Raw genomic sequence first — 27920 nt, 5'->3', positions numbered from 1 at the left:
GAAGGGATAATTGTTCCTCCCCTTCAATAACGTCCTTTTGGGGAGGGGGAGGGGCGATCAGCCACGTCTCTCCCTCAGCATGAAGTGCGTTATCGCGGGCGCCCACATTAGAGGTAGCGCCAAATACTGTGGGAGCCCTTTAAATGCTATTTGCACTAATTAATTAGCTCATTAATTAATTACACACTTCTACATCTGTACCTAGAGAGAGAGCAGCTTGACCAGGCGAGCATAAAATCGCAAAATACAGTCATAAAATACATATGATATAAACGTAACAACACATAAGTAAAAACAAACAAACATGGAAGTTACAGCTAAAACTGAGGCAGCTATTAATAGTAATAATACAAGTGCCTAAAATTTCTATATGTATGAAAACACGCTTATATGCATACAAAACAACATAGGCATAGAATGGAAATATAACTGAGAGATGCTTCAGTGTACCTTTTATGTACACTGTCTATTTTTTAAAAACATGGAGATTCAAAGAATTGAGAGTCGCTTACAACTGAAGCAACTATGCAACTATGGTGTTAAATATCTTTGTATTCTGCTTTGAGGTTTGGAGAAGCAGTTTATTATTTTATCTTTTAAAGAGAGAGATACATACTATAGTACCCCTGAGAGGAGAACAAAATAAAATTGCTTATTTGCCCATGCAATTTCTTTCAAATGTATGCCATTTTTGCATTGCTGATTGTACAGCATCATTTACACTGACACTTTAAATTTGACACTTTAAATTTTACCATCACGTATATTTGGAAGCTCCCCTTCATGGATCACTGCCTTGTTGTGGCGAAGGGGCTTGCGTAACTCAGTGAAGCCATAAGCTATGCCGTGCAGGGCCACCCAAGACGGACAGGTCATGGCAGAGAGTTCGGACAAAATGTGGTCCACTGGAGAAGGAGATGGCAACTCACTCCAGTATTCTTGCCAAGAAAACCCCATGGAACGTATCACAAGGCTAAAAGAGATGACGCCGGAAGATGAGCCCCTCGGGTCGGAAGGTGTCCAATATACTACTGGGGAAGAGCAGAGGGTATTTCCAAGTAGCGCCAGAAAGAGTGAAGCGGCTGGGCCAAACCCGAAAGGACACTCAGCTGTGGATGTGTCTGGCGGTGAAAAGAAAATCCGATGCTGTAAAGAACAATATTGTTTAGGAACCTGGAATGTCAGATCAAGGAATCAAGGTAAGCTGGAGGTGGTCAAACATGAGATGGCAAGATTGAACATCGACATCTTGGGAATCAGCGCACTAAAATGGACAAGCATGGGCGAATTTAATTCAGGTGACCATCATATCTACTACTGCGGGCAAGAATCCCTTAGAAGAAATGGAGTAGCACTCATAGTCAACAAAAGGGTGGGAAAAGCAGTACTGGGCTACAATCTCAAAAATGATAGAATAATCTCAGTATGAATCCAAGGCAAACCATTCAACATCACAGTAATTCAAGTCTATGCCCCAACCACTGAGGCCGAAGAAGCTGAGGTTGATCGGTTCTATGAAGACCTACAACACCTTCTAGAACTAAGACCAAAAAAAGAGGTCCTCTTCATCATAGGGGATTGGAATGCTAAAGTAGGAAGTCAAGAAATCACCGGGATAACAAGCAAGCATGGCCTTGGTGTACAAAATGAAGCAGGACAAAGGCTAATAGAGTTTTGCCAAGAGAACATGCTGATCATAGCAAACACTCTTTTCCAACAGCACAAGAGGTGACTCTACACATGGACATCACCAGATGGTTAATATCGAAATCAGATTGATTATGTCCTTTGCAGCCAAAGATGGAGAAGCTCTATACAGTCAGTAAAAACAAGACCTGGAGCTGACTGTGGCTCAGATCATGAGCTTCTTGTTACAAAATTTCGGCTTAAATTGAAGAACGTAGGGAAAACCACTAAACCATTCAGGTATGACCTCAATCATATCCCTTATGAATATACAATGGAGGTGACAAATAGATTTAAGGGATTAGACCTGATAGACAGAGTGCCTGAGGAACTATGGACGGAGGTCCGTAACATTGTTCAGGAGGCAGCAACTAAATCCATCCCAAAGAAAAAGAAATGCAAGAAAGCCAAGTGGCTGTCTGATGAGGCTTTACAAGTAGCTGAGGAAAGAAGGGAAGCGAAAAGCAAGGGAGAAAGGGGAAGATATACCCAACTGAATGCAGAGTTCTAGAGAACAGCAAGGAGAGATAAGAAGGCCTTCTTAAATGAACAATGCAAAGAAATCGAGGAAAGCAATAGAATGGGAAAGACTAGAGATTTTTTCAAGAAAATCGGAGATATCAAGGGAACGTTTTGTGCAAAGACAGGCATGATAAAGGACAAAGAAGGCAGGGACCTAAGAGAAGTTGGCAAATTTGCCAACAAATTTGGAACACTCAACAATGGCCACAAGACTGGAAAAGGTCAGTTTATATTCCAGTTCCAAAGAAGGGCAATGCCAAAGAGTGTTCAAACTACCATACAATTGCACTCATTTCACATGCCAGCAAGGTTATGCTCAAAATCCTACAAGCTAGGCTTCAAAAGTATGGGAACCGAGAACTACCAGAAGTACAAGCTGGGTTCCAAAGAGGCAGAGGAACTAGAGATCAAATGGCCAACATTCGCTGGATCATGGAGAAAGCAAGAGAATTCCAGAAAAACGTCTATTTCTGCTTCATTGACTATGCTAAAGCCTTTGATTGTGTGGATCACAACAAACTGTGGCAAATTCTGAAAGAGATGGCAGTACCAGACCACCTTACCTGTCTCCTGAGAAACCTGTACGAGGGTCAAGAAGCAACAGTAAGAACCAGACATGGAACAACCGAGTGGTTCAAACTTGGGAAAGGAGTACGACAAGGCTGCATATTGTCGCCCTGCTTATTTAACTTATATGCAGAGTACATCATGAGAAACGCCGGGTTGGATGAATCACAGGTCGGAATTAAGATTGCTGGGAGAATTATCAACAACCTCAGATACGCAGACGATACCACCCTAATGGCAGAAAGCGAAGAGGATCTCAAGAGCCTCTTGTTGAGGGTGAAAGTGGAGAGTACAAAAGCTGGTTTGAAACTCAACATTAAAAAAACTAAAATCATGGCATCTGGCCCCATCACTTCCTGGCATATAGAAGGGGAAGAAATGGAAGCAGTGACAGATGTTATTTTCTTGGGCTCCAAGATCACCGCAGATGGTGACTGTAGCCATGAAATTAAAAGACGCTTGCTCCTTGGGAGGAAAGCTATGGCAAACCTAGACAGCACAGTAAGAAGCAGAGACATCACCTTGCCGACAAAGGTCCGTCTATTCAAAGCTATGGTTTTCCCAGTAGTAATGTATGGCTGTGAGAGCTGGACTATAAGGAAGGCTGAGCACAGAAGAATTGATGCTTTCGAACTGTGGTGCTGGAGAAGACTCTTGTGAGTCCCCTGGACTGCAAGGAAGTCAAATCAGTCAATCCTAAAGGAAATCAACCCTGACTGCTCATTGGAAGGACAGCTACTGAAGCTGAAGCTCAAATATTTTGGCCACCTAATGCGAAGAGAAAACTCCCTGGAAAAGACCCTGATGCTGGGAAAGATTGAAGGCTAAAGGAGAAGGGGACGGCAGAGGATGAGATGGCTAGATAGCATCACCGATGCAATGAATATGAATTTGAGCACACTCCGGGAGAGAGCGGAGGACAGGAAGGCCTCGCGTGCTATGGTCCATTGGGTCATGAAGAGTCGGACACGACTGAACGACTGAACAACAACAAATATTCAGAAACTAGGCAGAGGCAAACCTCTCCAGCAGCTGTCCATTGATATTAAAATGCTTCATATATAATACACATTATATAGCATTAAATATATACAATATATCATGTTTTATGTTACTATATTATAGACATACATTTTATGTTCTGTGGTGGTATAAATGACCTCAGGTCACCAACAGGACTGGCCCAAAACATTTTGCTGCCTGAGGCAAAGGACAAGATGGCGCAAACACACTTCCAAGTATAAAAGCAAACCAGGCTATTTCAACACTGGCAAGACACTGTGCTGGCCATCAATTCGGATGGCTTCAAAAGGGGGTTAGACAAATTCCTGGAGGAGAAGGCTATCAGTGGGTACTAATCCTCATGGCTATATGCTACCTCCAGTATCAGAGGCAGTATGCCTATGTACACTCATTGCTGCGGAACATGGATGGGAGGGTGCTGTTGCACTCATGTCTTGTTTGTGGGTTTCCCGTGGGCAGCTGGTTGGCCACTGCGTGAACAGAAAGCTGGACTAGATGGACCCTTGGTCTGATCCAGCATGGCTCTTCTTATGTTCTTATAGCCAGAGGGCAGTGTCCTCCACAGCACCTGACAGCACCGAGGTAGCTTATAGGTGCAGGGCAGGTCATGTGGCACATTTCCAGCTGTACCCATGTCACATCATTCAGCTTCTACAACCTGAGGCAGCCACTTCACTCTGCTGACATACTGATCCTGCTAAATTAAAGCTAAGAATGAGATAGAGATGGTTGTGAGACATAAAATTAGGAGCCACAGCCACAATAATCCAGTCATAGGGTCTAGCAAACACTAAAACTAGTGATGTGGATGTCCTGCTGTGGATTGGCAATTACTTTTCATTATACATTAAGAAGTAGGGCTGCGGGTGAAAGTCTGGGGAGCCTGTCTAAATATTACATACATATGGTCAACCTTTCTACTTTGAATTAATTGATCCAGACTATCACCCATCTCCGTTTCCTTAATGTGTGATTAAAATTTGGTCTTAATTATCAGTTTAATCATTGCCACTAGGCTCTCAGCTGCATATTTTGGCATTATAGAGGATGATAGGGCAACTGTATATATAGGGTGGCCACCTACATATCACCCCAAAAAGAGGACACAGATTTGCCTACAAATGTGGGTGTGCACATATATGTATAGAAGCAAATTTAGAAGTAGCATAATTAACACAGAAATATAATACATCTCACCTTAGTGGGGAAGGCTGACGTATGTGCCAGCTCAGTCTGCTGTCCAGGTTCTAACTATTGATGGGCATCTTCAAGGCCACCCTGCTCTCCCTTCTTAATATGGTTCTTTGTCTTTAAACTGAAATCAGACTGGACAGCCCTTCAGCCACAGGACTGTCCTCTGTAAATTCGGACACATGGCCAATCTACCTACATAGGATGTGTACACCGGAAATTAAAATGAATAAACCTAATGATTTTAATAAATGTTTTTACTGAAAAGTGTGTAGAGAATTTGTCCCCCCCCCCCCGCTCTATAATGAATATAAGTCACCTTTAAATCCTTTCATTTCCTTTTTTATATTTCGGAGTGCAAGAGGAGCTTTCCCTCTTAGTGTCACCAATTCATTGTGGATTTATTATATAACTAAGGCTGCAATGTAATAGACACTTACCTGGGATTAAGAAGTCCCACTCCATTCACTTGGACGTACTTTTGAGAAGACATTTATTATATATATAGGGTTCCCTGCATGTCAGAGTGTAATCACAGTTTTAAAAATAATCTTATCTACAGTATTTGGAAGGGCCATACACGCTATAGCACGAATCAGTGATGAATTTTGGTTTGATCCTACTGAAAAAGGAGTAAGTACATTCAGAGTTTAGACGAACAAATCTGGAATTAAATAACGGACTAAAGGGGTGTGAAAGTTTCAGGCTGACAGAGGGAAGGAAAAGAAAAAAGTCAGGTCTAGAGGCCTAGGGTTTTTGGTGGGAGGGGGTATCCCTGAGTAGTTTCATTTCCCTGGTTAAGTTTCATTTTCCTGAATTAGGTTTTATTTCTTCAGGTTTGAAACAGTACTTTCAGTTCTGGGGAAGGAAGGGGATATAATGGGACAGAGAGCCAGTGAGGGGGAGACCAGAGCATGAAGAGAATGCAGGAAGAAGCAACCTGGGGAAGTCTAAGTGCAGCTAGGGAACAGGAATTTGTGTTTTTGCAAACTTTATTTTCCCTGAATGCCTTTTGTATCACTCATCTCTATTCTGTAAATACCTTTAGTAGTAATTAGCTTGCTTTAATTTACCAGTAAACTGTTGTGGTTTAACCCCAGGTGTCTGGTGTGTCAGTCACCTCACATCTACAGCCTAAACACCACGTTATTGGGAAGGGGAAGTTTATAAGAAGATAGATGGCCATCTCTGAATTCAGAGGCGACCACCTATCCAATGCAGGGCAGGAGAAGCACGGATGGGGATTGTTCCCTCCGCGCTTCTCCTGCCCTGCATTTGCAGCTAGACAGCCGATTTTGGCTGTCTAGCCGCAGGAAGGGGGAGCAGGGGAGGAGGCTGTTGGATGACACATAGGATGTGTTGTACCAGTATTTCCAACTTCCCTACCCCAGAATGCCCCGTTTTGGCCACTCCCTGCTCCTCTTTGGAGCATGGAGTGCAGGGCTGTTCTGTGCTGCCTACGATGCAGCGCGGAAGCGGGGGAAGGTTGGTTCTCCGGGAAACCAGGCTCTGAGGTCGGTTCCTGGAAAACCAGATATCCTATGGCCGTCTAGCCGCTGACTAGCGGCCATAGGATTGCTTCTTTAAGGAGGCAAGGGATCCTTAAGGAGTTGCTCAGGGGGATGTTATAGCTTGAAATAGAATTGTATTTTGCTATCAAGATACTTGCTGCTAATAACATGTTGAGATCACCAGTCTTTTGGTTTTATAGTTCTGATAATAAAACCCAAAGCCCCAAATATTACCATATGAAGTATTTGTTGCTTTTCTGTGACTTGAAGTTCATGTGATTTCATGCTGATAAAACATTTAATCATATCCACAGCTTTCCCTGAGGTCAGTGAATTCTTCTAGGTCTGCTTATGCCTGTGTCTTCTTTTCATCTATGTTCTTTCAACATTATTCCTGTAAAAATACACCTGAATTGGGTCTGAATAAAAACCACATACAACCTATATGTAAATTAGTAATAAAGGTAAGTCTTAGTAGATGAAGCAATATCTGCTATTTTATACTAGAAAACACAATTTCATTTATAATTATTTAGGTAGTGAGATGAAATGTAATGTACAGGTGGGATTTACTTGATAACATGTGGGTTTCAGCAAAATGTGAATTTGAACAAAGTGTGACTATATCAGCAAAATTTTGTTTTTATTATAGAACTTTTGAAAAATATATTTGATTTTCCAACATTATTAGTACACAGCAAAGGAAATATTACCTAAAACTAGCATGCCAATGTAGGTCTCCCTTAGGCATTTGCTAATGTGCTTTGGGTGTATGTTTATTCTGCAAATATTAGTAGCCAAACCTTTTGATATTTTCAATGTGTTTTTATGAGCTAACTTTGCTCTTAGGGAAATCTGCAATAATATTCATTTTATTTCAGGCAGTTCTACCTGTATTTCGGTCCTTAAACACACTGGAAAGGAATGTAGAGAAATGCAACATCTATACAAACTTTAATGATTGCCATATAGTTTTTCAACTTTTCTGCAAACATGGTAGGTCAGTAGTTGGCACATGACCTTGTAAAGTCATGTTATGGGCCAGTAGATAGGGTTAAAAAACAGGCCAGGATCCAGAGAACAACACAACTGAGTTCCATTTGTCAATAGGGGCTTTGGACTTGTGTTCCTTAGATCTGGGTCTTTCCAAAACAGTTTCCGTTATGGTCCGTGGGGTGTCACCTGTTCAAATAAAAATTTAAAAAGACTTTGGGCACACCTAAAGTAAGATTTTGGATCCCAGCACAAATAAATTAATAAGTAAAGACAGTTGTGTGCTGGGTTTGAGACCTCGACATTTCAGAGGTAAAAGTGGGGCAGCTTACAAATGGATGTCGGATACACAGTTTCCATTTTCCATGTATGTCTAATACACATTATTTTATACATGTTATTCATGTTACACAATAAAATGAACTACACAAGCTGACACTGTTTCTTAATTAGGTTTATACACTGTAAATACAGTAAGAGGAAAAGAGAATCCAGCACTAGGGCATTTTATTAAAAAGATGTCAAGTGCACAGTGTCCACCAGAGGGTACTAGCTGCCACCTTTTATTTCAACAAGCAGCCAGCCATTCAAAGGAGCTGGGCGTTAAATATTATAAAAAATCAGATGATTAGCATTTGATATAGCAATATATAGTCTTAAGAACTGGTGAATGGCCACTTCATTAAGGCTACCCTAAGTGTTCCCAGGGTAGCTGCTCCATTCAGTAATAGGGTGGACACTTATAAATTGTCAAGAAAGAGGAAATGCATCACCAAAAACGAGGGTGAATGAGGGCATAAGTTTGCATAAATTTTGCCTATGCTAATTTATATGTATAGATGCAAATTTAGAAATAAATATAATTCATATAGAAATGCAGTATTTCTGTTAGTGCAGAAGGCTGTGACTAGGTGACTTGTGCGGCTGCGTGATCAGTCTGCTGTCCAGGGATGAATTGTTGATGGGCAACAGTTCTTATGGTTCTATATCTTTAAACCAGAATTGGACAGGACAGTACTCAGAATAGAAGAATCCTTCAAACAGAATACAGGATCATAAACAATTGCTCACCCTACAAAGTATTGGGAGTGCCAATGAAATTATGAACAGTGGCCATTCACAGAACAGTTGCTGCTGATAACTCAAACATCCTGGCGGTAGATAAACTAATTAAGGGTGCAATCCTATGCATGTTTAGACAGAGAAAAGGCCTACAACTCCCCGCATGTGGAGAGTTGTAGGCCTTTTCTCTGTCTAAACATGCATAGGATTGTGCCCTAACATGTAGTGTAATAAAAAATCCTTTTTCCTGATTCAGGCTTCTGGTGATAAGATTAAACCTGTTGATGAATTCTAACTTGGCCATCTCTCACTCTAATCTCCCTTATGATGATAGAGTTGGCATCTGGATTTGTTGCGGAGTTTGGTCTCTGTGATAGTCTCCTTGTTATATGGCCTGTTGTTGATAGTAAGTAGCTGTTTCAGGCTGGGAGGCTGGAATTAATCTGTATACTCAGGAGAGAACTTTGTTAAGCCTTCTAAAAATAATTTTAAAAATCTTAGTAATTCAGTAAAATGAATTGATTAAATTGCATATGACTAAAGCAGTCATTTTGAAAAAGAAAGAAACATACTTTATTTTTACACAGTGCATGTATGTGTCATAGCTGGCACCGTTTTTGAAGAGGCACTCCCTCCTGTGTAGGAGGGAAAGGGGAAAGATTTTTCTAAGATGGTGCCTGCCATCTGCAGTTTTTAATAAGTTCTTATATTAAAACAGCTTTTCCCAACCTAGTGCCCTCCATATATGTTGGAGTACAACTCCCAGCATCCCCAGACAGCATGGCCTTTGGTGGGGATGCCTGATTATCATATTGATTAATCAAGGATGCCTTTTTAGTTGATTAAAAGGGTTTGAAGTTGATTAATCTCACTGATTAATTGATTCAAGATTGCAGTTCTAGCTGTCATACAGGGAGAGTGACATTGTTTAGCCTACTTCATATTTCTATAAATAATGCTCACATTTTTAAAAATCCAAAATGTGTAATATACTAACATATTGAAATTCCATTCATTTGTTCAAGAAACATATGCTAATTTCAATCTATATCCTCTCTCCTCAGGTGTTGTGAAAACTCATAATTTAGCTTTTCAAGAATGTGAATCTTTGCAAGCCGTGTTTGCAAAGCAACTGTGCCCCAATGTACTGAAGCTCCAGTCAAGGTAACAAAATAAACATCACCTTACCAAGTCACCTGATACTTGTTGTCACAGATTAAAATACAAAGGCTTGGCTCTCATTGTCAAGAGATCTTGTTGTTCAGTCGTTCAGTCGTGTCCGACTCTTCGTGACCCCATGGACCATAGCACGCCAGGCCTTCCTGTCCTGCGCTCTCTCCTGGAGCATGCTCAAGTTGGAGGAGGAAAAGCCGAATCCTGTAGGGGCCACAGCAGGTTAAGTGCTTGGCTCCCTCCCAATGCGTTCCCCCACAAGATAGGCATTGAAAGGAGAAGTTCTCATTCTGCTGGGCACCGCTGTCGGTCTCCGCTAGCAGAAGGAAACAGGACATGAAAAGGTGGTGACAGATCTATTATGCCAAGTGGTCATCATCTCCACCTACTGGAGAAGGTAGGAATGGGCAGAGAAGAAAACAGGGTTGTTCTCAGGCCCTCAACACGATTTCACTCCAGGCCTTAGGTTTTTCTTGGCTTAGCTTAGAGCATGTGAACAAACCGTCCGAACATTTGAAGTAGGAGCTTGTTTAGCATTTCTAGTATTCATCATCCAGTTCAACCTTTTACCTTAGACATTGCTGCGGGTACTCTGATCTGAATAAGAACATATTGAACTAGAAAATAAATAAGCCAAAGTAGAGTTAAATCCACAATTTGTTATGTTTCGTTTTAGGCGAGGGTAAATTGATCTGCCAGTTTTCGTTACTCATGTAAAACACAGAGAACAATTTGTAATCTGAAGTAACTATCACATTCTCATACTTCTCAGGCAGCTGTCTGATATATTGATTCATTTCCCAACCTATCAAGATGAAGTAACTTTAGCTGTAACACCAGTGAAAGTTTGTTTCAAGACTTACACTGAGGAAGAAATGGGTAAGGATTCAATTTTGTGTAATTAAAATATTTCAGAAAATTGATAATTAAGAATATTCTGAATGGAAAAATATATTGTGATATATTAAGGAAATGTGTCTTGCATCTTGCATGGCTTAAAATTGTTAATAATCATATCAAGTCGATAAAAGAAGAAAAATTCAGGCAAAGAAAGTTGTTGGAATGAGCGTTTATTGCGGTCAGATAACTACTTTTTCACAAGAAATAATATGATATAATCGTGTCAGCCTTCTGATTAGAAATTCAAGGGTTAAGTGTAGCATCTGATGAAGTTGGATATCACCCATGAAAGCTCATGTTAATTTATTACAATATCTGAACAACTGAAACAGTCCATAGCTGCGCTACACTTAACCCTTACTTTTTCACAAAAACTGTTACATCACAATTAAATTAGACAATTTTAATATAATCATAATCACCAGTATGTTCTTTCTAAAGTTATATTGTGTTTTCCTGGCTTCAACTTATAAATATTTTTATGTAGGTCAACTAAATACATCAAAGCAGAGAAGAGAACCTTAAAAAACACCCAGTAAGGATCTGTGAAGTTCCAATTGCATTCCATGTTACTGTTTCTGTATAAACAGTAACAAGTACTAAGCAAGTACTTGAAACTGGGTACTAAGGGCGCAATCCTATGCATGCTTAAGCAACAACAAAAAGTCCTACAATTTGCCCCAGCCAGCCATGCATAGTGCCCAAGTTGATAAAGGTGATGTCCTGGCATAAATGTACTGTGTACATTTTGGTTAATGAGATTTCACTTGTTCTTGTATGGGAACAGAAGAAAGCTCTGCTAGATCAGTCCAAAGGCATATCTGCTACAGCATCATGTTGCTCATACTGGCCAACCAGATTCCCTCTGGGAGGCCCGCAAGCAGATGCGGGCAATAGCTCTCACTTGCTGTTTTTCCCCAGCAACTGGTATTCAGAGGCCTGCTGTATCCTTGCCTTCTAGCAGGGGTTGCTCCTGTTCAGAATTCCTGCCATCCCATCATGACCTCCTCCAGAATACTATGAACTGTGAGGAACTTAAGCAAGGTATTCCACTGAGCATGATCAGTCCTCATTTTACTGTTTCAGGGGTGGTGGGTGTTTTTGCTCCCTTAATTTTGTTTTGTTTTTGTACTTATGCAAACCTTGGGGTCCCCCTAAGCATGCTGATACTTCCCTCTTGTTGCTCAGTGGTCCCATTTTGACTCCCATTTCTGTTGCAACTAACCATTTCTATCAGAATGATACCAAACAGAATATTAGACACAATATATATTCACAATGGATGCTAGGTAGAGGGAGCGATTCACACATTTGCAAATGTAGGAATGCTGTGGCCACAGTGAATCGTAGGCCCACGTATGTTCCCATCACCCTGCCTAAATGTAGCCTATGAATCAAGCATGATGTCAGGGTTAGATCGGAACCCATAGAACCCCAAAGCAGTTCTGATTCTGAGGAAGAGATAGAAACCGTGGGAGAGGAACCCGCGTGCTGTTCAGAGGTGCTGCCAGAGGAAGAGCCCCTCCCTGCTCACATTCCTGAGAGTGGTAGCGACCCTGGCAGGCAGGGGGAGGGACAACTGGAGCTTTGGGATGCTAGGCGCCGGCGTAGGGACAAGCGGGAGATGGAGGGCGCTGAGAGGAAGCGCTCAGCCCGCTTGGTGCGACGTCAACAGCTGCACTCCGATGCTCCACGGAAAAGGGGTGGACTTTCACCTCCTAGCCCTTAAGTTCAGAGGCTTCCCGTCCTTACCTCCAAACAGAGATCAACTGATTCACTAAGGCTAGAAACCCATAGTAGGCAGCTCTCTTAAGTTTCCCTCATTAGACTCAGGCAATTAGCATCTGTAAGCGTCATTAGGTTGAATGGAAATAAAGCCTTGGAAAAGAGCCCTATCGTCTGTGTGTTGATTCTGGCTACTTGAGGATTTCAGAAGGCAGCAAGGGCGCCCCTGACACATCTACACATCTACCCATACATACAAAACTCAAGTATTGCACTCCATCCCCTCTTTACCTGGAGGGATTATGAGAAATGGCTTGGATATATGTCCAGTTCACAGCTAATATCATAGATGTGGTTGCAGGCCCTCCTCTCACCATTGTACGGTAGTCTACTTCTGATGAACACATGAAGCAACTTTGTGTTACACACCAATATGCCTTTTGCTAACCATTTTCAAGGATTCGCAATAAAGCCATCCAATCTCTCTTCTTCCACTACTACTACAGTTGGACTCCTTTACTTTAATCTCTTCTGTTGTCATGATGTTGAATAGATTTTGCAAAGGCAATGCACACGGAAATACATCTCAGTCCAGAAGAATTTGAATACTTTCAAGTTGGAGTAGACTCTGAAGTCACATTTTGCCTTAAAGAGTTAAGGGTAAAGTTGCTATCTGTATTTCTTGGTTCTATGATACATGTAAAGATTACATAGCTATGCTCTTCCATGAGCACCTGCTAAAAAGTCTTGTTTAGATAGTAGTACTTAAGCACTTGGCTAAAGGGCTTTGGTGGAGGGGAGGGGAGGGAAATAATGGGCAAAGTGCTATGAAACATTGGCATCTCTAAGAACAGTAACTTAAGAGCCCTGCTGGATCAAACCAAGCACCCATGTAGTCCAGAATCCTGCTACCAGCAGTGGCCAGCTAGGTGCCTCCAGGTACCCATAAGCTAGTAATGAAAGAATAGCCAGTTGTCCCATCCGTAAGAGACGGTAATAGCAAGCTTAAAAGAAGTATCTAATGCTTTAGTGAAGGGATGGAGGACCTCAGGCCTGGGGGTCAAATCCTGCTCTCCAGGGTTCCCCAGGGGGCCTCACTCCTTTCCCTGGCCTCACAACCTTTTCCCCAACCACTGATCATTTGGTGGTTTCCCAGCTGTGCAGTTCTCCCCATTCTAAAAGGCAGAGATGCCTCTCCTAATGCTTAGTTCTTGGCAGTAAGAGCTTTAAGCTACAATGTGCTGGTATTTTTTGTATTTTTTGCCCTACCCACAGCTGGAATGTAGCCCCCAAGAGCTTCTCTGAAATGGAATTTGGCCCTCAGGCTGAAAGAGGTTCAACACCCCTGCCCTAGTGTTATGTTTGTGTTAATTCACACCTTTTTACTTGTTTAGGGACTTCTGGCTTTTGCAGAAGCCATCGGTGCTCCAGTCTCTGTCCATTTTGATATTTCTGGAAAGTAGGTTGATGGGTATTTTTTAAAGATATATACTATTTTAGTAACAGCTTTTTTTAAAAACTTCTAAAAGTTAGCTTTGTTTAACTACTAATGAAAATTGCTTAAACTATCAGTGAGTATATGTTTATGCAATATTTATTTATTTATTATTTATTTATTTATTAAATTTATTCATCGCCCATCTGGCTGGTCACCCAGCCACTCTGGGCGACGCACAACACACAATAAAACAGTTTAAAACAATAAAATTCTACAATAAAAACATTTTCTAAAATATCCTAACCCACCCCAAATGCCTGCCTGAACAACCACATTTTTAATGCATGGCGGAAGCTCATTAAAGAGGGGGCATGATGGAGTTCCTTAGGGAGGGAGTTCCACAGAGTGGGGGCTACCACAGAAAAGGCCCTCTCCCTCGTCCCCACCAGTCTAGCTGTCCTGGCTGATGGGAAGAGAGAAGGCCATCCGAGGCTGATCTTGTTAAGCGGCCTGTCTGGTGTTGCTGGAGGCGCTCCTTAAGATATCAGAAGCATAAATATATTTTGTGTGGAAGTTGTGGAATATAGATTATTTAAATATATTTTTTCTAAGGGCTGCCTTGCATACACCAGTTACCTTCACAAATAGTATTTCCATGTAATAAATCCACATGTACAGAGTAATAAGCATGCTCATCATGTGACAGCATACACATGGGCCACGATCCAACACAGTTAAGTGTGCTTAAGCCCACTTATTGCTTTTGAAAAATTTAGTAGCTGGATTATGTAATGCTATGATGGAAAGACAAATAATATTTCAGTAGTTCTTTTCAGAATTAAAGAACAGTATCAGAAGCTATCTGACTTATATATTGGTAGAGAATACAAATTGTTATTGGTTAGAAGTAATGAGAGAGATGTGTAATTGGGCTATTAGCTCAAGTTTATTTTTTTACATTTAAAGGCCAGTTGCTTTCAGCATTGAAGACATGGTAGTAGAAGCCAGTTTTATTTTGGCTACTTTAGCAGATTCTGAAAACAAGACATCCTCTCATGAATCCCTGTGTCTTTCACAAGGCCAAAAAAGGTAATAGATTTGAAATTGATTCTTTCTTGCAAAGTGACAGATTTTAGATGAAATAACGTCTCTCCAAGTTCAGGAAAGGATACCAGTCATGCTCCTAGATCAGAGAATCATAGAATAGTAGGGTTGTAAGGGGCCTGTAAGACCATCACGCCCAACCCCCTGCTCAATGCAGGAATCCAGGTCAAAGCATCCCTGACAGTTGGCTGTCCAGCCTCATCTTGAATGCCTCCAGTGTAGGAGAGTCCACCACCTCCCTATGTAATTTGTTCCATTGTCATATTGCTCTAACAGTCAGGAAGTTTCTCCTCATGTTCAGCCGGAATCTGGCTTCCTGTAACTTGAGCCCATTATTCCATGTCCTGCACTCTGGGATGATTGAGAAGAGATCCTGGCCGTTCTCTCTGTGAAAACCTTTCAAGTACTTGGAGAGCGCTATACTATCTCAGTCTTCTCTTCTCAAGGCTAAACATGCGCAATTCTTTCAGTCTCTCCTCAAAGGGCTTTGTTTCCAGTCTCCTGATCATCTTCGTTGCCCTCCTCTGCACCCTCTCCAGTTTGTCTGCATCCTTCTTGGATCTGGAGTTCCAAGCATATAATGATATTAGAGAGAATACTTCCTTACCTGTTGGTTGCTGCTATTATTCAAGAGCACTTTTCATCCCAGGAATTAATTGCCCTCATCAACATAACAGTCAAAGCAGCAGTGTTTATTCAGTATCATGCAGCTAGGTGACTCATGCCTTCTCAGGTTTTGTTCACATGCCAAACAGATTCCCAGATGTTGGATACAAACCCTGGAATCCCCCATAGTACAATCAGGGTCTGAGGGGAAACTCAGGCAGCCCAGTCATACGCACTTACCTATTTCTAGTTCATGTAAGTAACATTTGTGTATTTAGGAACATAGGAAGCTGCCTTATACCATCAGATCATTGATAATTTGTAGTATATTGGCTGGCAGTGGTTTTCCAGGGTTCCAGACAAGGGCCTTTCCCAGCCCTACCTGGAGATGCTGGGGATTGAATCTAGGGCCGTCTGCATGCAATTCATGTGCTTTGCCGCAGAGCTTCAACACCCTGTCCCCAAAATGTGTTTCCTTATGAGCCTACATTCTCTTCAAGTGGGCTGCTTGTATGCCTTCTTTCAAAGTAGAGTCAGCAGGAAGTATTTATGAATACCTGATTGCATAAGTGTGACTGTTAGGGGGCACCATTACAGTTTGTTTCAGTTCTGCTTGGGTTTCTAATTGCCATTGCCATCCACTTGGTAAGCTGCTCTAAACAGATTTTAAAAACAAGCAAACAAATAAGCAGATTTATTTATGGCATTTATATATGGCTTTATCTAATAAAAAGCCATCAAAGCAGTGCACAACTATCTAAAAGAATAAAAACATTAAAATGGTAAAACATCAAAACTTTAAACTGCACATTTTAAAAGGCTAAATTTAAAAGATGCATCTTTATACCCTTTTTAAAAGCCAAGACAGTGGGGGAAATTCCATAGTTTGGGAAAATATGGGAGAAAGCCCTTTCACACCTGCCTAACAGATGGGCCTCTGCGAGCACCCTCAAAAAGCCCTCTCTAGGAGATCTTAATAGCTAGACAAATTCAGACCAAGAAAGACAGTCCCTTAGAGAGGGCTAACTAGGGCTAGTTGTGACATAACTTAAGCTTACTTATATTCTGAATTAATGTGTAGGGTAGGACTGTAGCTCAGTGGTACAGCACATGCTTTGCATGCAGAGGGTCCCAGTTCTGGGCTAGCAAAGAATCCTGGCTGCAAACCTGGAGAGCCATTGCTGCCAGTCAGTGTCAACAATACTGGGCTTGATGGACCAGTGATCTGACTCAGCTTCCTATGTTCCTAAGTGGGCAAAAAAACCCCAACAGTAGGCAAACAACTTTGTGAACTGGGTACGGTGAGACCTATGCTAGACATACCTGTTTGGCAAAGTTTCTGGGCTCTTCCTGCATTGAGCAGGGGGTTGGACTTGATGGTCTTATAGGCCCCTATGATTCTGCCATTCATGCATTTCAGATTCATATTTGATCATTCCTCTGTATGAATCCATGCCTGTGACCATCTTTTAGGTGGTTCTCTACATATGTTTACTAGCAAGTACCTTCTTCCTTGCCTGTGGCAAAATGAGGCTGGGATTTTGAATATGTCTCTTCCCTCAAAACTGAGGGGGTCATACGTCATGTTATTTTTTTTAATTTGTGGCATTTATATACTACTGAATAAAAACCATGCCAACCTCTTTCCCAAAGAAAGTACATATCCCACACATATAGATTATTGGAGCAGGAATGAGGAAGACAACACCAGAAGAGGCCTGAAGTGGACAGTTTGACCTTCAGGCCCACCTTGACAAAGGTCCAGAGCAAAGCCCCAAATACTGAGGGAACAGCTGTACACAAACGGTCTTGCTGGAATGGAAAGGTATAGAACACTTGAAATTCTGTTGCCTTTTAGGAGCCCTACACCAGAGAGAAGCAATCAAGACCTCATCATGTCCAGCAGAAACATTCAAAGCACAGAAGCAGACACAAGTTTAGCAGATGGTTTTAACTTTAGGGAGGAATGGATGTCACCTGGTCCTAGTTATAAGAAGGTAAAGAGAAAGCTGAAAACGCATTGGAATGGTTTGTTAAAGAGAAGTCAACTTTGTACCTCAAAATAGAGCACTTTTTTTTTATTAAATTGGTTTTGCTGCAGTGCCCCATTCAGAAGTGTTCATCCCTGTGCCAAAGCATGTATTATTCTGTATGTACAATCTACAGTTGAGTCGCACAGGGCACCCGTGCACATATTGGTTATAGTTCAAAATAGTATTTCCTCCCTGCCAAAGCCAATCGTGGGGCTGAATCTAGACTTAGCCATACTCAGAGTATACCTGTTGAAATCAATGGGACTTAAGTCAGTAATGACTAACTTAAATCCCATTGATTTCAGTGGGTCTACTCCAAGCTTGACCAAGTCTGAATCAGCCCATGGTTTATAACTGAACATGTTCTATCTGTTCCAGAAACTTTAACTAACTTAGCTTTGTTTACATTGAGGAAATGGCTCAGGCCTACTTGGAATTCAACAAACCCTTCCAACAAATGTCGCCTTTTTTATTTTAGCAGAAATAATGTTTTTATTGTGGTATGCAACTGTTTCTTTGAACAGACCTAAGTATATACCAGACAGCTTTTATACTTCCCTCCCCTCTCCTTTAAAAGTCAGCATATCATGTGTTATGAGGGGCTGTAATTCAATAAACAGCAGTCCAAGGATTCCTGGGCACATAAACTACTTGTAGTTCTTTAGCTGTTGGTCAAAATGTATACCTAAGAGCTGAAGTAAACGTGACAGTGGCACAGCACAACATTGGTTGTGGTCAATTCCTGTAAAGCAGGATGAGGATAATGGGTGACCAGAAGAGCTGAACCCTTCACCTATCTGTGCTCTTCTCCCTAAAACTATTTCTTCCAATTATGGAAGCCCAGCAGGAGAAAAACAGCCAGGAAGAAGATAAATGTATATACATATGTATTTAATGTTACGAATATACAAATCATATGGCCTTAAAATACATAATTCTTAGAAGTCTTCACACTATGAATTATTCATATGAAAATCACTATTCACAATACAATAGGTTGAATGGCAACTTGGAAGTTATTATTCGAACATGCTACAAAGAAAATACACTTTTTCATAAATCCCCCAGTATTACTGCTCCTTTGTTTCTCAAATGAGTAAGCTTACACTTGATCACATAAGTACCATTCCAGAATGAGAGGAACACTATTTCCCCACCCCCACCCCAATTACTAGCTATTGTATCTTAGTTGCTGCTAGTAAATTACTAACTCTACATCAGATTCTGGTACTATATTCTTTAAGCAACATAGTATAACCAGTTTGGGATCTGCTGCTAAAGAGAAGCCTGTATTTTTTCAGTTATCCAAAACTGAATAACCACACATGTGCAGAATATATGAAACAAATCAGGAGGCAATGTGGAACATCGCTGATACACATTATGTTCTGCACTAAAAGTTAAAGATATCTTATGAGGGATAAGATAACACTGATACTGAATTTTGTAAAAAATTTCTTTCAGGTCAGCGGAAGTCAATCTATATGGAACATTTTTTCAAAACCACACCCATTCATAGGTTGAACTTTATTTCTCTCCCAATTCTATATAGAATCATAGAACAGTAGGGTTGGAAGGGGCCTACAAGGCCATCAAGTCCAAACCCCTGGCTGTCCAGCCTCCTCTTGAATGCCTCCAGTGTGGGAGAGCCCACCACTTCCCTAGGTAACTGGTTCCATTGTCGTATTGCTCTAACAGTCAGGAAGTTTTTCCTGATGTTCAGCCGGAATCTGGCATCCTGTCACTTGAGCCCATGATTCCATGTCCTGCACTCTGGGATGATAGAGAAGAGATCCTGGCTTTCCTCTCTGTGACAACCTTTCAAGTCCTTGAAGAGCGCTATCATATCTCCCCTCAGTCTTCTCTTCTCAAGGCTAAACATGCCCAGTTCCTTCAGTCTCTCTTCATAGGGATTTGTTTCCAGTCCCCTGATCATCTTTGTTGCCCTCCTCTGAACCCTCTCCAGTTTGTCTGCATCCTTCTTAAAATGTGGTGCCCAGAACTGGACACAGTACTCCAGATGAGGCCTAACCAGTGCTGAGGGGAACTAGTACTTCCTGGGATTTGGAAGCTATGATTCTATTAATGCAGCCCAAAATAGCATTTGCCTTTTTTGCAGCCACATCACATTGTTGGCATATTTAGCTTGTGATCGACAACAATTCCAAGATCCTTCTTGCTTGTAGTGTTGTTGAGCCACGTATTCCCCATCTTGTAACTGTGCATTTGGTTTCTTTTTCCTAGATGCAGAACATGGCATTTAATCCCTATTAAATGTCATTCTGTTGTTTTCTGCCCAGTGCTCCAGTCTATCAAGATCACTTTGAATGTTGTTTCTGTCTTCCAAAGTATTAGCTATCCCGCCCAATTTTGTGTCATCTGCAAATTTGATCAGCATTCCCTGCACCTCCTCCTCCAAGTCATTAATAAAAATGTTGAAGAGCCCTGGGCCCAGGACTGAGCCCTGCGGTACCCCACTCATTACCTCTCCTCAGTTTGAGAAGGTCCCATTGATAAGCACTCTTTGAGTCTGATTCTGTAGCCAACTGTGGATCCACCGGATCGTTGTTTCATCTAGCCCACTTTAAGCTAGTTTGCTTATCAGGATATCATGGGGCACTTTGTCGAAAGCTTTGCTGAAGCTGGGGTATATTGTGTCTACAGCATTCCCACGGTCTACAAGGGAGGTTACTTGATCAAAAAATGAGATCAGATTCATCTGGCAGGATTTGTTCTTGACAAATTCATGTTGGCTTTGAGTACTCACTGCATTGTTTTCAAGGTGCTTACAGATGGATTGCTTTATCATCTGCTCCAGAATTTTCCCAGGGATGGATGTCAGACTGACTGGTCTGGAGTTCCCAGGTTCCTCCTTTTTACCCTTTTTGAAGATAGGGTCAACACTAGCCCTCCTCCAGTCATCTGGCACTTCACCTGTCCTCCATGATTTCTCAAAGAGAATAGACAGCGGTTCTGAGAGTTCTTCTGCCAGTTCCTTTATTACTCTAGGATGCGGTTCATCTGGCCCTGGAGATTTGAACTCATTCAAAGTAATGAGGTCTTCCTTGACCATATGCCTATCCATCTCAAGCGGCAATCCTGCCCCTTCAGCCTGCACTTCGCCTTTGCCAGTGGGGTCATAGACCCTCTTTTGGGAGAAGACTGAGCCAAAGTAGGAATTGAGCACTCCTGCCTTTTCTTTGTCATCTGTTATCATTTTGCCATTCTTATTTAATAGCTGAACCACCATTTCTTTCCTCTGTCTTTTACTATGCACGTAGCTGAAGAAAGCCTTTTTGTTGCTTTTCGCATCCCTCACTAACCTCAGCTCATTCTCAGCTTTAGCCTTCCTGACGCCATCCCTGCAATTCTGTGCTACCTGCCTGTACTCTTCCTTTGTTGCTTGGCCTTCTTTCCATTTCCTATATGTGTGCTTTTTTGTTCTCAGGTCATCCCTAAGCTTTTTGTGAAGCCACATTGGCTTCTTCTATTGTCTTCCACCTTTTCTTCTTGTTGGAATTGTTTGTGATTGTGCCTTGAGAATTTCCTTTTTTAAAAGCTCCCACCCATCTTGGACTCCTTTTCTTGTTAGCATCACTTGCCATGGGACCTTACTGATCATTGTTCTGAGTTTATTAAAATCAGCTTTCCTAAAATCCAGGGTACGCGCTTGACTGCACTTGGCTTTTGCTTCCCTTAGAACCAAGAACTGAAGTACAACATGGTCGCTTTCCCCCAGAGTTCCTGTAACTGCTCCTTTAACCACTAAGTCATCTCTGTTGGTTAGGATGAAGTCTAGGATAGCCGATCCTCTAGTTCCTTCCTCTACTTTCTGTAGGAGGAAGTTATCCACCACACAAGTCAGGAATTTCCTGGAGGGGCCATGTTTTGCAGAATTTGTCTCCCAACAAATATCGGGGAAATTGAAGTCCCCCATTACTACTACATCATGCTTCCTTGAAACATTGGCTATTTGCTTTTCAAAAGTTTCATCCTCGTCTTCTCCTTGATTGGGTGGCCGGTAGTAGACTCCAACCACCAGGTTCCTTTTATTCTTTGCTCCATTTATTTTGATCCAGATGCTCTTGATGGGGGCTACCAAGCTCATCCTCCTGCATTTCTGTGCAAAGATATGTATTTTTCACATACAGTGCAATCCCACCTCCCTTTCTGTTCCTCCTGTTCTTTTTGAATAAACAACAAAAATATCCTTCAATTGCTGTATTCCAGTCATGAGAGTCATCCCACCAAGTCTCAGTTATTCCTATCAAGTCATAATTTCCCTCTTGTATTAAGAGTTCAAGTTTGTTCTGTTTGTTTCCCATACTCTGGGCATTAGTATATAGACATCGAAGACCATGTGCTTCATAGTCTGGCTTTCTTCCTACATGTGTCTGAAGACTATTATTGGGCGCTATTAGAGCTGTTCTCTCCGTTGCGGTGTATGAGCCTTTGTCCATTGTTACCCCCAACTTGACATCTCCCTTCCCCGTAGGATTCAGTTTAAAGCCCTCCTGATGAAGTTCTTCATGCTGTGGCCAAACACATTCTTCCCATCCTTTGTGAGGTGGAACTCGTCCTTTGCCAACAGCCCATCTTCCAGGAAGTATAGCCCGTGGTTCCATAATCCAAATCTCTCATATTGGCACCACCTTCGTAGCCAGTCATTCACCCGGAGTATTTTTCGTTCCCTTTCTATCTCTCTTCTAACTACTGGAAGGATGGATGAGAAAACTATCTGGGCCCCAAAGTTCTTGAGTTTCCTTCCCAAAGCTTCAAAGTCTGACGTGATTTCTTGGTAGCTCCGCTTGGTGGTATCATTTGTTCCCACATGGATGAGAAGAACAGGTTATCTGTCAGTGGGCTTTATGAGTGCAGGCAACCGTTCAGTCATGTCTCTAGTCCATCCTCCTGGGAGACAACGTACCTGGCGAGTGCACAGGTCTTCGCAACATACTTGGGTCTTTATCCCACGCAGCAAGGAGTCTCCCACTACTACTACTCTTCTCTTCTTCTTGTTGTAGGCCTGGGTTTCATCGCCTCTGCTGGACTGACCTTCAGCCTCTTGCTCACTCTCATGCAGGTTCCCCTGCAGGTTGTCCTGCAGTCTCATCCTCAAGTACCTGGAATCGGTTCCACAGCTCCACTGCTTCCACTGGTGCAGAGTGGCTTCTAGTTCTTCTTCTCCTAACTGTCACCCTTTTCCAAGGAGTATCCTCTACTCCATTTTTCCTCACCTCAGCATTTCCCACTTCTGCCTCAGCTTGCTGTTGCTCTTCAAGCTTCTGCGGCGTGATCAACTTGCACTTGTTGCAGGTGTAGGCCATGTTGTTCTCAGGCAAGAAAACAAACATTGCACACACCTTGCAGGTCACCACCACTGGAGAGTCCTGTCCTTCCATTGCCTCTTTTCCCTTTTTGTGTCTAGCTTTCTGATTGTTCTAGACTAGCCTGTGCCTGCTCCTCTACTCAGTAGAGGTTAAAAGCAGAGCCCCACTGGTATGGAAGTGTGTGTTACAAGACAAATGAAATGAAAAAAAGGAAAAAAAATGTTAGGGGCCTCTCCCTTGACCTCCCCTGCCAAACTCCCCTGGCCAACCCCTGTTTGCTCCCCCTGTCTGCTCGCTCTCTGGGAGCTTGCTTGCTTCTGTAGTCCCTGGACCAGCTGGAGCATCTTGCTCTGCTCTGCTCAGCTGGGAGGCGAGAAACAGCCTCCCATATAAAATGGTAATCATATAAAACAGAATTAAAGTATTTTCATAAGTGACAACTTACAATGTAAAGACGACAGGACACACACACAAAAAGGGGATAAGGGGGAAAAGAAGAAAACAGGTGAAGTCAAACACCAGTTCTTAAAAACTGCGAAGTTCTTATAATGACTAGCTTGAATGGGAACAGTTCGAGGAGCCAAATGCAGCTGGGTCTATCAGAGCTGTTTGAGTGGCCTTGCTTCCCCTCTCTCCCGTCAGATGGAATGGCTGAAAGTTAATTGGGAAATGGAGAATCACAGCTGCAACCCACTATCTACACCCAGCTCTGCCACCATTACACCTAGTTTGGCCCTAATATAGATCAGCATTTCAGGGTCTCGGCAAAAACATTGCTGTTAACTTCCTTTATTGCCTCTAGTTTCATTCCATGTTCTTTGGAGCCATTCCATCCAAGGAGCAAGATATCACCCATGTATTCCGGAGTTTGGCAACAGCAAGTGACACTGAAGAAGATTTTGGCAACGGACAGCTCTCCCCAACCTTTTAGTGATGCAAAATATCCATCTGCTAAAAGTGATTTACATTGTCATTAAACAGTATGTGTGTGCTTGGCATGCAGACAACCTGAGCTTTTGCTTGTTTCAGAAGTATGTTTGTACTGTTGGAGCCCACTGTTTTAGTTATTATTAGAAGCTTCTAGACAAATATCTTCAACTTGTCAGCACTGCAACATTTTCAAAGTTACTTCTTAATTAAGAAGTCAGGCACATCTAATCAGTTTTGATTCAGTCGATACATGGTTTTTGCCATGTTTGCACTTAATATCTAACAGCATTCCTTTGACACAGGAGAACTTGAGGGACAAATGGCTGAAGAGGTGGCACAGATCCAGTTCTGTTCCCCATTCTCCTTTAAATCAAGTTTTGTAAGATTAACTAGATGAACTAAAACTAGTATATTACAAAACATCTGGGGATATTGTTGCATACATTTTGTGATATTATGGCAGAGAGTTGTAATGTTTTAGAAGTGTGTACAGTCTCACAGAGACTACTCCTCTTCCACAACAGCAAAGTCAGAATGCATCAGCCCTGATAACAGGCAGTTACCCACAGCAACCTAACAAAGAGCAACTAGTCATACGCTGCTCCATGGACTCTGCCTTTAAGATCCACTTCTCCTCAACTCCCACAGTGAAGGAGAATGGGTACTGAACTGCCATTGAAATCTCAGTGTAGTGAAACAAACAGACCAGCTAGTACAAGTAGAGAATTCAGGTCATTTCTCTGGTGGAGTTGTATACTGCATGCCAGAAGAATGACTGTTTTAAGCTTTGCCATAAGCTTTTTGCAAGAAAAAGATTTGGTACTTTGCCTTTTCAATTGAATTTATCATTACATATTTATTTTAATGTTTATAGCTCATTGTCTTCCCTTGCCTCCTCACCTCAAGAACTTGCCATGTGCATGATCCACCAGGAACAACTGCAAAAGTCCACTATAATTTGCTTGACTTTTGCATCTGAAAGGACATGCAGTGAATACTGTTGCTGGACCTGAAACAAGTTGGTCTCCAAATTTGAAACCTACACTCTGAGTGTAATTAGTAGAAAATGTAACTTACTGTAAAGACATGTATTCTTTTGCACATATGCTTCCCACTTGGGTAGCATGAAATAAATTCTTACCCTTAAGCAATCACTTATTGGAAGTTTCTTGCTGTTAAATAATACAGGTCATGATATCCTTGGAAAACATCACACTTGGTCATAGTACCATTAACTTTGTGCAGATGAGTATGACCATAAAAATGGAGCAAGCAAAACAGTAACAGAGCCAGGAGGAGGGTGGGGGTTTTCAAGGCAAAGAAATGGGTCTAATCACAGTTAAAGAAGCCACGCATATACATATTGTATAAATACTATATTTATTAAATACCTTTACAGTTCATTTAAATGTACTTACAGATACTATTCTTGCGCAAATTATACTTCAGACATCCAATTCACATAATTGCCTTTTAGGTAAGCACAGGTAATGATAGTCTCATTTAACAAGAAAAAAGCATCCTCATTAGATTCGCTATCTTTGTCAGGCAAGATTAAAAGCCCATTTCTAAATTTAGCCTGTAATCCTATACACATTCACTTGAAAATTAAATCCCGTTCAATTCAATGGGGTTTACTTCTGAGTAGATATGTGTAGGATTGCATTGTTGTGTTGCTTTCCCATGGGAAAGCAGCTCTTCACCCAAATAGCAATTCTAATCATAGTATCTTCTTTGCTTTCACTGTGGACAGTTATCCAATCTCCAGATTTCAGGCCGTTTTTCCTATTTTATTTGTTGCAGAAATAGCAAATCTTGAGGGGAAGCAGGGGCTTGGATGCAGTTTCCCATCTACCAACAGAAGAGCTCCTTCTGTTGCCAGAGGGAACTGGGATCCACTGAAGGGAGGGGTGGTGATTCAGGCTTGTTCTTCCCCTTGCAGTACTACCTCACACTGTTCTGGAAGGTTCCCAACCCTCCAGAGCAGGTTTTCAGTGGCATTGGGGGGGGGGGGGGTGTTAGCAAGCATTGCCCCCCCCCCCCCCCCTCCAGGAACATTCAGTTTGCAATGTTCCACTCCTCACAACTCTAGATCCAATCCAGAATGTTGCTTCCATTCTCCCCGAGACAGCTAGAGTAACAAAGAACCATGGACTCCAACTCCTTCATTCATATGGGTATATCACATTACCCTACCTCTTCATATCTATAAACTTAGCAACAGAGTTGTAGGCATCCCCAGAAGGCAAGACCTTCAGCTGCTATAGCATCACTTAGTGAAGTAGGTTGATGCAATGCTAGGTTGTTTCTTCCAGATTCTCTATAAAGCAATTCTGCAGTTTTACGTCCTCCTCAGTCTCCACCTATAGGTTTCCAATTTAAGAGAACACAAAATGGAATGTCTTCTCTTTGCCAAATCATAACTCCAATCATGTTCCTAGGAAACTACTGTTCTGAGTACTGGTAAAGGTTATTTTAACAAAGTAGTAAGTCCTGCCTTTTCCTTTCATAAAAAACATTTGTGCGCAGACAGCTTAAGTCCATAGGAAGAAATTAGGCTCCAATATGTTTGAGTGCACATCTTAAAATGGAAAAAAAATCAAGCGAGCAATAGAAATATTAATTATTTATAATACAATATTGCTTTAAAAACAGATGGCAAAAAGCTATAAACTGTACTGGTCTTTGGTGTCCAGTGAGGGGGGAGGGGGGCCTAGTATCTGCAAGTTTAAAAACTCAATTTGATCATTAAAAATGTGGTAAAAGACAAATGGCTTTATACATACTGCTTGACTAGAAACTGCTCTAAGCAAAGCAAGGCTGACAGTCAAATTCCACCAAATGTTACAGTTCAACTAATCGTGAACAGGAACCAGGATTCCAGACTCTGAACAGATGAAAAGGGCTCCAGGCCATGACCACTGGAGCATGTAAGAGAAGTACCTTCTTCACATTTGTTTAATGGATGAGCATCCACTTTTGTAGTTACAGAAAGGCTGGAAGAGATTCTCCATCCTGCTGTATGGAGGCACCAAGTCAGGGAGAGGCCAACATTAAAGGGATGGGGCAGGGAGGGAGGCAGTTACTAATCAAGTGCTTGTTCTAATGACAGCAAATACTGGTGATTTAAAAACGCAAAGTAAATCCAAATTAAAGGATAATCGCTCCTCTTGCAAAGCAGAAAAGAAGCCAGGTACTGCAGCATTAATACATTCCTTCTAATTGAAGATACATAGGTACAACTTGTTCAGCTTAAGTAGTACAAGGGATTGAAATGGTTTGTGCAAAGTGAACATTTGCCACATTTTTGAATTACAGCACTATTATTTTCTTCATTTCTTTTTATTTCACCCTGTATCCATGCCCAAAAAAATCCATTTTGTCAAGCTAAATTGTTAAGGCATTCTGACAAGAAATTAAAGGTGATTTAAGAAAAATCATCATGCCAATTTTTTAAAAAAGGTAGATTAAACAGCTTCCAAATTATTTCGCCCATTCTCATGGTAAATGAAATGCCTGTTAGAAGCAAGATGCATTGAAACAGTGACATGTACACAGTACATGTTACATAATTATAAATAAAAGCTTGACACATTTATGCAAATATACAGTACAACCACAAAAAATATTTAAAACAGGCTGAGGTAACCTCAAACTTACAGTTTTAATATAATAAACCTGGCAGTAAAACCCCCTTTTTATTCTTAAAGGAGGTAAGATTGCTTTACTGGCCAAGTTCATCAACTAAACATCAACATTACCCAACTGCTATATAAAACATGGCTTTTCGTTTCTAAGTACTTTTCTACCAGCAAAAAAGTTATGAAAAACTGACCAAAATATATATATATATCTATATATATCTATATATATATATATATCTTTACAGCTATCGGTTTTTACATGAGCTTAAAAAAAGAGGGGGAGGGAAGATTGCAGCTACTGAAGAAACTGGATTGAATGTAAATGAAAGGAAATGCTATATTGCTAAATGGCTATTAGATACTTGTAAACATCATGAAAGTTCGTTCTGGGAATCCTATATACCAACTACTAAAATGCAAATGCTGCTCATTCAGCATTTTGCCCATGTGCAATTGCTATTGTTTGCGGGAGCACAAGCAGA

The 27920-nt window shown here is 41.5% G+C and overlaps 1 protein-coding gene across 1 annotated transcript; it reads left to right on the top strand.

Annotated features, from left to right (window-relative positions):
* The first annotated feature begins 14 nt into the window (after positions 1–14).
* On the top strand, positions 15–24947 carry RAD9B (RAD9 checkpoint clamp component B). The gene is made up of 11 exons (XM_084819259.1): positions 15–113; positions 5552–5622; positions 6815–6964; positions 7382–7496; positions 9620–9719; positions 10501–10607; positions 12907–13013; positions 13748–13812; positions 14758–14880; positions 17360–17498; positions 23667–24947. Exons 1-11 carry the CDS (start codon positions 80–82, stop codon positions 23793–23795), a joined length of 1140 nt encoding a protein of 379 aa, XP_084675385.1. The 5' UTR covers positions 15–79; the 3' UTR covers positions 23796–24947.
* Positions 24948–27920: the final 2973 nt, after the last annotated feature.

Source organism: Heloderma suspectum, chromosome 13, assembly GCF_057233095.1.
Source record: "Heloderma suspectum isolate Gila_16-S chromosome 13, 16-S_ref, whole genome shotgun sequence".
NCBI classification, from domain to species: domain Eukaryota; kingdom Metazoa; phylum Chordata; class Lepidosauria; order Squamata; family Helodermatidae; genus Heloderma; species Heloderma suspectum.
The sequence above is the reverse complement of the archived record's forward strand: the minus strand, read 5'-3'. Positions and strand labels throughout refer to the sequence as shown.